The 13,186-nt window shown below is 36.9% G+C and overlaps 1 protein-coding gene across 1 annotated transcript in view; it reads left to right on the top strand.

The window, feature by feature from the left end:
• Positions 1–13,186, top strand: part of stumps (DBB domain-containing protein stumps) — a 106,923-nt gene that overhangs the window by 40,817 nt on the left and 52,920 nt on the right. The window contains exon 4 of the mRNA XM_070104664.1: positions 385–463. Within this exon, the coding sequence (XP_069960765.1) occupies positions 385–463 (79 nt within the window). The remainder of the gene's footprint in view (positions 1–384; positions 464–13,186) is intronic.

Here is a 13,186-nt window from a genome sequence, read left to right as displayed (position 1 = left end):
CAAACTTCTTGCTAGATGCTCAAACCCCTAGAACACTAAACTAAATTTACCCCTCTCCTGCCCTTCCATTTCCTGGGATGATCCCTGACCTCTTTCCTCACTCCTGATTTATACATCCTTTTTGTCATCCTATTTTGGGCTCATACCAGCTCAACATCCTCTCCTCAGCCTTCTGAATTATTCCTTTGGTAACTAGTACATACATGAATTATTATGACATTCCAGTTATAAACCTGCATGCCATACTAATATTATATACAGTATGTCATGATTTATGCCCTGAAAGGAAGTATCAACATTTTATTAGTTTTCAGATGATCAAACTCCTAATACCTTGTGTACAAAACAGTAATGCAGTACATACTATAAAGCATGATTTTTCAGGGTTGAGGTAAAGAATGTACAGGAGATCAAGATGACATTGACGCTGCAAGCAGTTCAGCTGAAGGGAGCTAAACTTCAGGTAACGTTAATGGCTCGCAGTATTTATTTATTTATTTTTATAGAGATTATGATGTTTATCTGGTTATCTGCTACTTCACATGAAGAATTTATTAAGTTTGTTCTGAAAATAACTAAGGGTCTATTAATAATTTACCCTGTAGTATATGAAGGAAGGATGTTAGTAATCTTGGGCCACCTTACATTTAGTGACTCGCCTGTGTTCTTTTTAGCTTCCAGCTGTATTCCTTTGTTTCTGGTTCTTATATATCAGACATTTTGTCCCTATTTAACCTGTCAATTCTTTAGAGTATTTTTGTGATGTAATCGATCATTGTTAGTTTTCCTCTCATCCACAGTTGTTAGGCACAGTTCTTGAATTTCTCTAGTATACCCTCAACTCTGGAATTAGTCTGATTGCAAACCATTTGAAATTATTAAACTTCTGAGTGACTTTGATGAAGTAAGAGGCTTTTTGCTGGTAGTATTACTGTTTTTATGTCTCACAAGCCATATTATATCTGCTCTTGAAATGTTGTAGTGCCTCCACCACTCTACATTAAGATCAGCCAGTTCTCATACTACTATTACTGCTGATACTAAAATTCAGTTAAAAGCACTAAATCTCAAAGGTTCATACATCTCCATGGGTCCTGAGAGAGGAGCAGAGGCACTATGTGTACCCCAACAACAATATTCAATATGCTATCAAACAGGGCGGCTACCTGAGGTATGAAAGACGGCAAATGTAGTCCCAATTTTAAAAAGGTGATAGACACGAAGCATTAAACTACAGATCAGTGTCACTGACATGCATAGTATGCAGAGTCATGGAGAAGATTATCAGGAGAAGGGTGGTGGAACACCTGAGAGGAATGAGCTTATCAACGACAGCCAGCACGGTTTCAGGGACGAGAAATCCTGTGTCACAAACCTACTGGAGTTCTATGACAGAGTGACAGCAGTAAGACAAGAGAGAGAAGGGTGGGTAGATTGCTTTTTCTTGACTGAAAAACACGTTTAAACAGTTACAAAAGGGGATTGGCAGAAGGTGGAGGACCAGGCAGGTAAAGGGAAGGATACAATGGATCGGGGATCCTGTCGGGAAGAAAAGCAAGTCACGACGGGGAGGCGAGGCGCCGGAGGAGTTTACAGGCCAGTCCAGGACTGGTGCTGTTTTTAGAGGGAACGAATGACGGAAGGAATAGAACCCCGGAACTGTTTGCAGATGATGAAGTTGATGAAAGAATCCAACGAAAGGACCAGGGAACAAAAGGGGGTCGACAGGTGCAGGCCTGATCCAGAACTGGCCCGGGAGTCAACCCCCATTGGAGTCATTTTTGTTTGCACAGAATCAAGCCTAAAAATGACGGGGAATTTTTGGGTAAAGGTCGAACCAAAACCCAATTTTTGTGGTATTTCACAAGCCTCCGAAAAACCCCCAATAAAACAGGAAAAAATTACCACTGTCGGGAAAAATCTTTCAGCTCCTGCACCCAACATCTTGTCGGGGGATTTCAACAAGGCACCAAAAATGGGGGAAATAGCAAATAAAAATTTTAAAACACCGGGAGGCAGCCATGAAAACTCACACTACAGAGTTTTTAAATCCTAAAAAAAAAATTTTAAAACCAGCAAATAATAGATTTACTAGACTGAGTACACAGACCTCATTTCACTAACAATGATGATTGATAAGAAATGTCACATATCAAAAACAATATACTCAGATCACAAATAATTGAGGTTCAGACATGTATGCAGAGCCCCGACCGAAAAAATAAATTTAACAGGGAGCTTTCCCCAAATTAATTAAAAAAAAATAAAGGGGGCCCAAAAAAAACCAAGTCCAACGAAAAGCAAGATATACTAAAAACAGCCCAAAAACTTATGCCAGAACAGATTAACCGGGACCATGATGAAAAATTTTTCTCTAAAAAAAAGGAGGAGTAGATGAAATAGAAAGAGACAGGCGCCTTTCAGGCAGAAAGAATAACAGAGGGCTAAAAGAGGAAATATATCTGAAATGCAGGGACACTGGTCAGAGAAAAGCAAGCACAACTTAAGCTGAACTGGGGTCGGGAACCCGGGGAAGAACAAAAAGTATAATAAAATCAAAAAAACCCCAAAAGTTTTTTTTCCCCATGCCAAATCAAATCAGAACAACGCCATTTGGGCCCCTTTTAAACAAGATGGGTCCACAGATGACAGCAAGGAAATGAGGAGCCCCTGCCCAAAATATGACTCAGTTTTGAAAAACCCAAACCAGACGGGGAGAGTCGAAGATCAAAAAAATTTTTTTAAAGGACCCAAAAAATTTGATTAACACAATATCCGAGTTATCCTGACCCCAAATGACTTCAACAGGCGAAAATGACATGCCCATGCACCGCCCCAGGGCCAGACTCATGGAATTTGTGTTCATCAAGAACGCAAGAACCCCCCATCACGACCCCTTTCCATCCTAGGAGAGGGAGCAGGGACACGGGGTCACCTCAGTTACAAAAAAAACAGACATAGCCCCACCCAAAAAGGGGGAAAAAGGCAACAGAAAAGAACACAAAAAGCAAAAATCCCATATATAAAATTTTAAAAGGGTCCTAAAACAAGATCCCCACCATCTAAAACCCCCATCATTTAAACCAACCCGGGGGCAACATGGGTTTAGAAAGGTCGCCCTGTCTGTCTAAACTACTGACACAGAAGGTCCTAAATGCACTAAAAGACAAAAGAATGCAGATGTAATATATACAGACTTTGAAAAAACCCTTTCACAAGTGGGGGACATGATGAATACCCAAAAAATGCCCCCAAAGGAAAAAAAGGGAAAAAGTGGTGAGGGATCATAATTTCCCCCCAACAGAACACAGGGGTAGTCCAACAGAGTAAAGTCCAGGACAGGAAACCCCTCTTTTCAAAGGCACAGTACTACCCCCCATCTTTTTCCCTCATCCCAATCCGAATAAAAGGGGATGTCAGCCAAGCACCGGTTTTCCCTTTTGAGATGAAAACAACCAGACAGGTCTTCCATTGAAACACTACCCAGGCGGAATCAACCAAATCTTTAGGGGCCAGAAAACAAAAAAAGTTAACGATGAAAAATTTTCAATTACTCAGATATGGTAAACAGAGGAAATTAAATTTTCTGAGTACAAAAAAAATTTCCACAAAAAAAGAGCAAAACACCAACGCCAAAGACCGGGGAGGATTTGTCGGGGGATCTCACCTCAAGGACCATAACATTGATCAACATCCCGGGAAAAAATGACAGGAGGGATAATGAAAACCCTTAAAAACTGGGGGAGGCGTTTATGATGACACTTTCAGGCCACTTGTTCATCTGGGTGAATATTGTGACCCTAACAGCCCCTTTTCAAGGGGGGGGAAAAATTGTTTTCCCGAAAATGTAAGAGAACTTTCACGGGCCATAACGGAAAAATAAAACGCCAAAGGGGGAGCCCTGAGGTTTCTAAACCCTTATTCCGGAATGCAGGGGGGAGAGATACATGATTATATACACCGGGAAAACCAGGGGGACTAGCCAAACTTAAACCCCAAAAATCACTCACAAAAAAAGAAAAGTTTTGGCAGAATGCACCATCCCCCCAATGAAAAGCGGGGGTGTCATGCACGTAAGAGACCAACAATGTGGGGGCCCGGACGTTCAACTGCCCCCCAAAACACAAAAGGGGGATTACCCAGCCCCCGGGAGCTCGTGGCACTGACAAGCACCTGTCAGTTCCTGATCCCCGGGGCTGTGGTCGACGGGGTTTGCGCAGCCAGAGCAACAGCCGGGGTTGATCGGCGCTGATCCACCAGGAGGCCTGGTCAGACCCGCGGGGCATTGACCTAAACCCTCCAGGTAAACCCAGGAAATCCAACAAGTGCAAAGTCATGAAGTTTGGGGGAACAAAGACTGCAGACAGAGTAAGCTAGGGGTCCAAAACTAAAACCTACTAAAGGGAAAAAATTTTGGGTGAGATAAACCGGACATTCCCCCGGGGGCACAACCAAAAAAGGGATTTTATAACGACACCCCCGGGTCCCCAAATTTGGGCTTTTGAGGGTATGTTTGGGGCTAAAATATAACTCCCACAAATTTTAGGGGAAAAATTGGGGTCAGTACGGGCACCGAAAAACTTCTGGGGGAAAAAACAACGTCCATTTAACTCCCAGCATATGGGGTTTAGCAAACATAAGAACAACATTCTGTCATTTTAAAAGGAATCGCTCGGGACCCGACACTGTAAAAGGGGGCCCAATTGGAGTATGCAGCACCAGTTTGGAACCCCACTGCAAGTACATAGGAAACTGAAAAAAAGAAAGTTTGAAAAGACTAGCCCCGGGAGCTAAGAGGGTCCTCAAGGAAATTTTAAAGGAAAATTGACCTGATGACAGGGGGATAAAAGAGATGGGGAACATGAAATGACATATAAAATACTGAGAAAATTGGGAAGGGGGTGGAAGAGATAAATGCCAGAAATGGACAAAAAAAGGGGGTCAAGTTGGGTTGAAGACTCAGATGAATCACGGGGTTTTAGGAAGCTTTTTCAGCCAGAGAATAGAAGTGGAATTTTTTGGGGGAAGGGATGTAGTGGAGGCGGGATTAAACATATTTTTAAGAAGATATGAAAAGTCGGGAAGGGGAAAAAAAAAAATTAGGAGCGTGACTTGACCGGGTGAACCACACCGGGGGAGTACAGTTGAAGCACTGTATAACCCAAGGTTTAGTGCCAGGGATTAGTTTTAAAATAACTAAGTCCCTTGGGGAAGGGGAGGAGTTGGGGAGAATCAGGTTTGATCCAAAAAGGGGGGGGGTTAACCTTTTTCGGGTTTTCAAAAGCATCAAGGTATTTCCCCCTTTTAAAAGGATTCTTTCCCTTTTCCATCTTAAGACTATTCCTCTGCCATCTTGCCTATTCCTCGCCATTTTTCCCTATTCCCCCCATTTTGGGACTTTTCCCTTCCCCATTTTAAAAACTAAAATAATACTTTAGCACCCCTGGGTTTATCTATCTCCAGTTACCACATGATCCAACTTCTTGCACACTCCCCTTTTTCCCTTTTCAATTAATTTTAGAATTTTTACATTGTGATCATGGCTCCCTTCATTTTTCAGGCTTACTGTGTTCATTTAAAAAAGTTCCTCCTCATATTCTTTCCCTTATTTCTGGGATTATTTTTATTGAAAACCCTTTTTCATTTTTTTATATCTGATGTGCTTTATGAGGTAAAAAGACTGGCTGCATCTCCAATTCTATGAGGGCCGAATCCCTATTGTGTTTCAAAATTATACAGTGGCCCCCGGTTAAGAATTTTTTCATTCCAGTAGTATTTTCCAGGTGCCAGACTGCGAATTTTTCCCATAAGGAAATTGTGAAGTAGATTGTCCATTTCAGACCCAAAATAAAAAACACTTAACATAAATACACTTACATAATTGGTCGAGGAGGTTTTTAAATGGGGGTCCACTGTATTTGGGTTCCTACATGTTTTGAGATTTGCTAGTCTTCATGTCATGAAGGACAGACATTTGTGCTCTTTTCTGCAATATGTATATGAGATCTCTGTTACTAATTTAAAAAACTATCGGGATGTGATTTTTTAAAAAATAAACAGAATGTGTAAAAGAGGTGATCACGGGGGAAACCCTTCCCCCAGAAAAATTAATTTGTTAAGAGGGGATTTTATTAATTTTCACGTCCCAGATTTAAATGGTGTTGGGCCCACACTAAAAATTAACCAAAAGTTTTTTTTTTTTTCGGCCACAATAGTGTTTAAAATAAACAGAATGGTTTTTATTATAATTGGGAAAATTGAAAACCCCTGTAAATCAAGGAGATTAATATGTTTTTTATATTTTTAAATTTTTTGATAATTTCTTTTTTTTTAGGAAAGAATTAAAAAAAAAACTTGCATTTTTTAGGTTTTCCCCAAAAAGGAACAGCCCCTTTTCTCATTCCAGTTTTTAATGAGAGTTAATCGTTTTTCTATATACAAGGTCTGTGACAACATTTGGACTTGGGGGTCCCATCGAAGGGGGGTTATTGCATAATTTTAAAGGATGTTCCTCGGGGACAAAGACACAGGGCCACAATGAATTTTTTTTGGGTTGTCATGCATTCCTTTAAACAATTACGTGTATTTTTTTGTTACAGACTTTTTAAAAATTTTTTCTAATTAGAATTGATTGGGAAGTTTTTACAAAGCTCAATAAACATGCAATTCCCTTCAAGTTATATTGTCTCCAGCTTTTTGGCTCACATTGCAAAACCCGAAGAAGTGGGTAGGCCATTTTTTAAGCCTGAAAAATCCCGCATTATTTTGGGGGACGACACAACTATGGCTCATCGCCGGATGGGCTTGTTTAGTTTAAAATTTTAATCAAATTTGTATCAATAAAACACTGACTCCCTTTTCCACTGAATGGGGTAAGAAGATGAGTTCTAACCCAAATTGAAATTTTTCACTTGTATGTATGAAAAAAATTAAAAAAAAATTAAAAAAATTTGGGAAATTAAAAGTTACCAGGAAAAATTAAATTTTAAAGGGCATTGTTGAACAGAAATATTTGGGTTTTCAAAAATTAGACTGCCCAAGAATGTTAAAAGCACTCTGGGAAAATTTGAAAAACAGAGGGCCCCCGTTTTACAGCTTTAGGTTTTGGGCCCCGATGGAAGTGGGAAAATCACTAGCAGATGGAAAAGAGCATTTTTTTGATATTGAATGTATCTAAACACCTGATAACATTTTACCTTTTCATATATTAATGCCTAATTTAGGCACAAAAAAAAAAATATAATAAAACACAGTACATACAATACTTTCATTTTAAAATATGGTGTTAGTTGCCATTTCCCATAACTTTTACAGAAATGGGGAAAAATGGGAAAAACACCAAACATAAGAACACTGGCTCAGTTTAAAAAAACATAATGGAACATTGAAAAGAGGTGTTGTATTTTGGACCTCGTCTTAGTGTTGAAGACCATCAGAGGGGTAACATCCAAACATATAACCCCTCTGTTTGTGTTCCCCTTTTTAGTTGTAGGGTCATTTCAGATCCTAGCCCTGCCTCTCAACTTGCCACCTTCTGATTGAATCCCCCTTAGCCCGGGGGGGCCCCTCAACGGCTCTTAAAAATATAATGGGCCCCCCATCATTTCTACCAGCACTTTCACTTCCTGACTATTCTGGGTTTAAGAGATACTTTTTTAAATCCGGGCTTAGTTATTTTGACTTGCAGTGCCCATTTATTTCAATTAAAAACTTATCCCTTTTCCTTACGCCCTTTTGGGGTATTTTTATTTGTTCCATATCCCCATTTCTTCCATCCCCCAGTGTATTAAACCCAATTTCCACCTTTTTCAAAAAAAACCAAACCAAATTTTTTTTTAGAAATAACAAAGTTACATTTGATTTAATTTAGCTGTTTTTAGTTTTTTATTGAGTTACTGAATGATGCAAATATAATTTGATATAATTGGCTCAAAAAAAAAATTATTTTGTAGCATTTTATTCAAACCAATCTTAAAACTTCCCGTTACTTAATTTTAAAAAGACAAAATATTAACAGTGGCAGTTTAGCAGAGAATTTATTCATGTTTTTAACCCGTTAAAATAAGTTTGATGCTGCTTAAGGTTCTAAAACTTATGGTTTTAAAGCCCTGTTTATAATGTGTATGTGGAGGATAACTGGAAGTTTAAAACCCCAAAAAAGAAAAATGGTTTTTAGACTTTACGATGTGGCATGTGAGCAATGAGAATGATTTTTGAAGGGGCCCGGGAAACCGCAGGGGGACTTGAGTCCGAGGTGGGGCAAGCCGCACCCCCAAGGGGTGTTATGTGAGGGAAAATGCAGTGAGGCATGCCCGGCAAGACAGTGATGGAGGAATGATGATGAAAGTGTTTTTTTTTTCGGGGCATCTTTCCTTGGTGAGAAATGGGGATTTTTAATAAAAAAAAAGGGAAAAAAAGGAAAAGAACTAAGTTTGAAATGAAGAGGACTTAGTCTAGGAAACATAATTACGTATTTTTTTTGGGAAAAAGGATGATAATGTATGTACCAAAATCTGATGCCCCTTTATATAAATTTTTGAAATAAAAACTAAAGTCACTGAAAATATCAAACAAGAGAAACACCATGGGGTTTGATTTTTTTAAAAAGATAAACATTTTTTAGAAAAAATTTGCTTGATTGCAGTTACCCATGAGAATTTTTGTTTTTAATTGTAAAATATTTATATCTTGTTTGACAGGAAACTTTATTGACTTTTAATATAAAGAGCTTTGTTTTGGGATATAATAAATTTAAACATTTCTTTCTTCAGTTCTTACAGGTACACTATCCACAGGTTTTTACCTGGTAGAAGAAAATACAGTACTTCCATTTTTTAAATTCATGTAAAATTTTGACTTTTTATGTGTGTATATGGTTTTCATAAAGCATTGAAAAAAGGTTTAATAATTATTTTTTGAACATCTCATTTATGAAGAATTAAGGGGAAAACCCTTTTGGGGTTGAGTCCTGAAGTGGAAACAGTGGTTAAGAAAGAGAGGTGGGGGTGTTACAGTGCTGAGGGTCATTTGAACTGTGAGTTTGTGAACTTGGCAAGACAGCATTGAATGAATGATGATGAATGCATTTTTTTTTGATAACCCATAGGTGTAAAACAGCTGGTCTGTTAAAAAAATTTTCATTTCTTGATTATTAAATACGACAGTATACAGGTGTTTTAAATATTTAAAGTTTTTTTGAAACTATATTCTTTTTAATTATTTATACGGTACTGTAGTTCCAGAAAAACCCAAAAATCTGTGTTTTTAAGAGGGGCGGGGAAGAGAGAATAAACCAATCATACTTTGCTGTTAAAAATTTTGAAAAAGAACTTATTATATTAGGGGGGAAATTTTAAGATATTAATGAAAATATATTTTCCCTTATATTTCAATGATTGGGACGCTCAGAGTTCGAAAAATGGATTTAAGTTGTTTTAAGGTTTTTGAGGAATTAGTATCCTTAAGAGCTGCGAATTTTTTTACAATATCAAGATGAAAGAAAAAGAGTTCAAGATCACACCGAAAGTGAAATGGTAAAAACTACAAACTTTGTTTTATTAATATGTTTTATACTTTCTTTAAATTTTAAGATAAATACTTTTTTCAGCATGATAGTGTTTTTAAAAGATGAATACATTTAGGGTTAGAAAGTCCAATGTGAAAACATTTGAAACTTTTAAATAACTTTAGATTAATAAGGAATAAAGATTTAGTTTTTTATTTATCTTAGGTGGTAGTTAATATAAATTTAGGAGTTACAATGAATACAAGAGAACTGAATATCCTATTAACTGAAATTATTTTTTTTCTTTCATTTCATATATTTATCCACCCCTTTATTCTTTCCCAAATTATTCCATTCATTCCCTTTTTTATACAGGGACCATTTTATAAGGGGCCCCAGTATTAGATGATTTGACTTATGATATTTTGACTTTTTGTTTGAAAACAATTACTTAGGGGATGAAACTTTGGGTAATTACCTAAGAAGGGGGAAGTCCATATTTATTCATTTATTTACTTTTCAAAATTTGGGATTTAGTTAGTTGTAGTAATTATTTATTAATTTACTTTTAGGATATTAGTTATTTATTTAGATATGAGGAAGGAGGCCCAGGTTAGGTGTGTAGAAAAAGGGAAATACTTTCCCCCAAAAAATAGGTCTTAGAAGGGGGTTTTAATGCCCATGGCTGTTTAATATATTTATAGATGGGGGTTAAAAGAAAAATTAGGGGGTTCAGGCGAGGGGTGGAATAAATTAAAAATGGGAATTGACACAGTTGCTTTTTATGATAGTTTATGGGAACCCCGGAAAACAAATTTTGGATGATTTGGGGAAGTAAAAGAAAGTTGAAAGGGAAATAGAAAAAAGTAGTGATGAGGGGATCAAAAGATTTAGATAAAGAAAATTTGGGTATCAAATTGGGGGGGAGGAGATGGAAGAAGTGGGAAAGCGATATTTAATTGACGGTCGGTGAGGGTTTTGAAGGGTGAGGTTAATCGAGAATGATGAGGATAAAAGGTTATGGAGGTTGAGGTATGAGACAAAAAGTTATCTATGGAGGCAAAAAAAGGGAATGTATGAAAATATAGTAGTACCCAAAACCGGGGGGGGGGGGGGAGGGTTGAGGGGAAAAGATGTCCTGAGGGCAAATTTTAGTGAAAATTATAAGAAAATTTGGAGTGTGGGAAATTTGGGGAAGGGGGGTTAATGATAAGCGGGGGGTAAGAGGGGTTTTTAGGGGGTTTGGCTAAGAGAGAATGGGTCAAAAAAGACACGGAGAGCAAAATCTTTGGGGGAAGGGGGGAGGGGCGCCCCAAAAGGTTAAGGGAAGGGGAGGGGAAAGGGTTTTGTGGGGGAGGGGTTTGACTTCCACAGGCGGCATGAGCCCGGGTTTGAAGGGGTGAATGGAGAAAGGATTTGGGACCCACATCTGTGGGGGTGGGGAGGTAATATTTAGTAAGGGTTAGGAAACTGGTTATTTTTTTAAGCCAGACTTGAGTCCTGAAAAAAGTACAATGCCTATTAAAGGGGGGTTTTGGGATTTGGTTTGAAGGGTATGTTGTGTATCTTATATGTATATGTTTAAACTGTTGTTTTGAGACCTCTAAAAACAGGATTATGTGTGAGTGAGGGGGGGTTTTTGAAGATGATAAAAGAAATTTTTTTTGGGATTTTTTTTTTTTTGGGTCCCCCTCCCTCGGGGGGGAGAGGGCCGACTTTTTAAAAAAAAAAAAAAAAATTGATTAATATTTTTTGACAACAATGGTTTGTCGGAAACCCCATCATGTCGGGACCTTTTACGGCATTTTGCAGGGTATCCATGTACTGTTTTAGTTTTTTTTAACCCCCTTCAGGCCAAGGCCCAAATCGAAGTGCCCAGGTAAAGTTTTATCTTTCAGGTTCGCCCGAAAACACGGTTTCGGATTTCCAAAACCCTGCAATGAGTCATTTAAAAAACGGGGCGATTTGGGGCCCAATTGGAAACAATCTATTTAGTGACCACATCACCCTTGAACAAGTAAATGAAAAAAAAGAAATCATGATTTTCAAAAAAAAACACTTATTTTTGATTTTTTTTATTTTTATTTGGGTTTTTTTGTTCATTTGATAATGAAGAATATTACAGAAATAGAGATGATTTTGAGTTTTAGCACGAAATGGCTTGAAACGAGCCAGCAGGGGAAGCTTTTTTCGATACATAAAAAACCCACATTAATCCGCGGTGGTTAATATTTAAATTAAATGCTATATTTTACACACAGTATTGATAACAGTAAATCTTCATTTTTTGAATAAAAATTTATGGAAAAAAAAAAGGAATTTTTTTTTAAAATTTTAAACATAATAAAAAGAAAGGTTAAAAGCCAGGGAAATTACATTTTTTATTTTATTTTAAATTTTAAATTTTTGAATTTGTAAAATTCAAAATTACCATATTTATTTTTAGTTGAACAGTTTTCTGGATTTTTTCACCGGAAAAAAGTAATACCCGGAAATACCAAAATTTGTATTGGCCGTTTTAAAAATAAAACCCCACAAAACGGACACACAAACTGAGAATTTGTCACCCTTTTATTTTTTTTTTTCACAAAAGATCATTTAAAAAAAAAAAAAATTTTTTTTTTAAAATTTTTGGGCACTTGACTCAGATTTGGGGTGGGCCTTGGGTTAAAAAAAAAATTTTTTAATCTTTTTTATGAAAAGGGAGAATCTTTAAAGGAAAAACAAAAAAAAAATTTGATGGAAAAATTACGGGGTTATTCCAATTTTTATGTCAGCGAATTTTCGAATCGGGATTTTGGACTTTGACTTATTTTAGGGAAAATTACTGAGTAACCAAAATTTTTAGCTATTTCACTAGTATTACTTTTATTCTATGATTACACAAGAAATCGCCGTCAACTGTTTCAACTACAAATTAAAAATGGGTCGGAAATTTTTAATTTTTCCAATTTAATAAAAGTTCAAAATATTCAACAAAATAGGGTCCAGAATAAAAATGTAGGTATTCCTGGAACTAAATTTAAAATTTCTTTTATTAGATGTTTTTAGGTTTACAAAAAATTCCCTTTTATTTTTTTCAATAATGAATTTTATTTAACCAAAAAAAAGAAGATTTCTGTTATAATACTGAATAATTTATAAATTTCACCATATTTTGGGAAAGATTTAAAACCCACCGCTGGCGGGGATTAGAATGGATCGTTTGTTTTCTCTTTTAATATCGGGAAAATTTAACATTTCTCCTTTAAGGTCGCCATTTCCAGTAAAACCAATCAAAATCATCTCTATTTCTGTAATATGTCTTCCATTCTATCAAATGAGACCAAGAAATTGCAAATTCAACTATAAAACATACGAAAAACACTGCAAAGTCGCTGTTTTAATCGAAAAATCATGATTTCAGTTTTTCTCCATTATACAGTGTGCTGCAGGATCTGTTTTATGGTGCACATACCACATAGCTGTATTCTCTCATATCTAGGCCCAAATGTACAACTCATAGTTTATCAGAGTAGCTGAGCTCATGACGAGATCTACGGCTGGACCCTGAACGCAGTCGAGATCTACGGACGGACCCTGAAAGGGTTAAGATGTCGTTGTTTATCACGAGGCAGGATGACCAAAAAGAAAGAAAATACTTTCATCATCATTCAACACTTTCACCATCATTCATACATA

Source organism: Cherax quadricarinatus, chromosome 5, assembly GCF_038502225.1.
Source record: "Cherax quadricarinatus isolate ZL_2023a chromosome 5, ASM3850222v1, whole genome shotgun sequence".
NCBI lineage: Eukaryota > Metazoa > Arthropoda > Malacostraca > Decapoda > Parastacidae > Cherax > Cherax quadricarinatus.
This window is presented reverse-complemented; position numbering and strand designations above follow the sequence as displayed.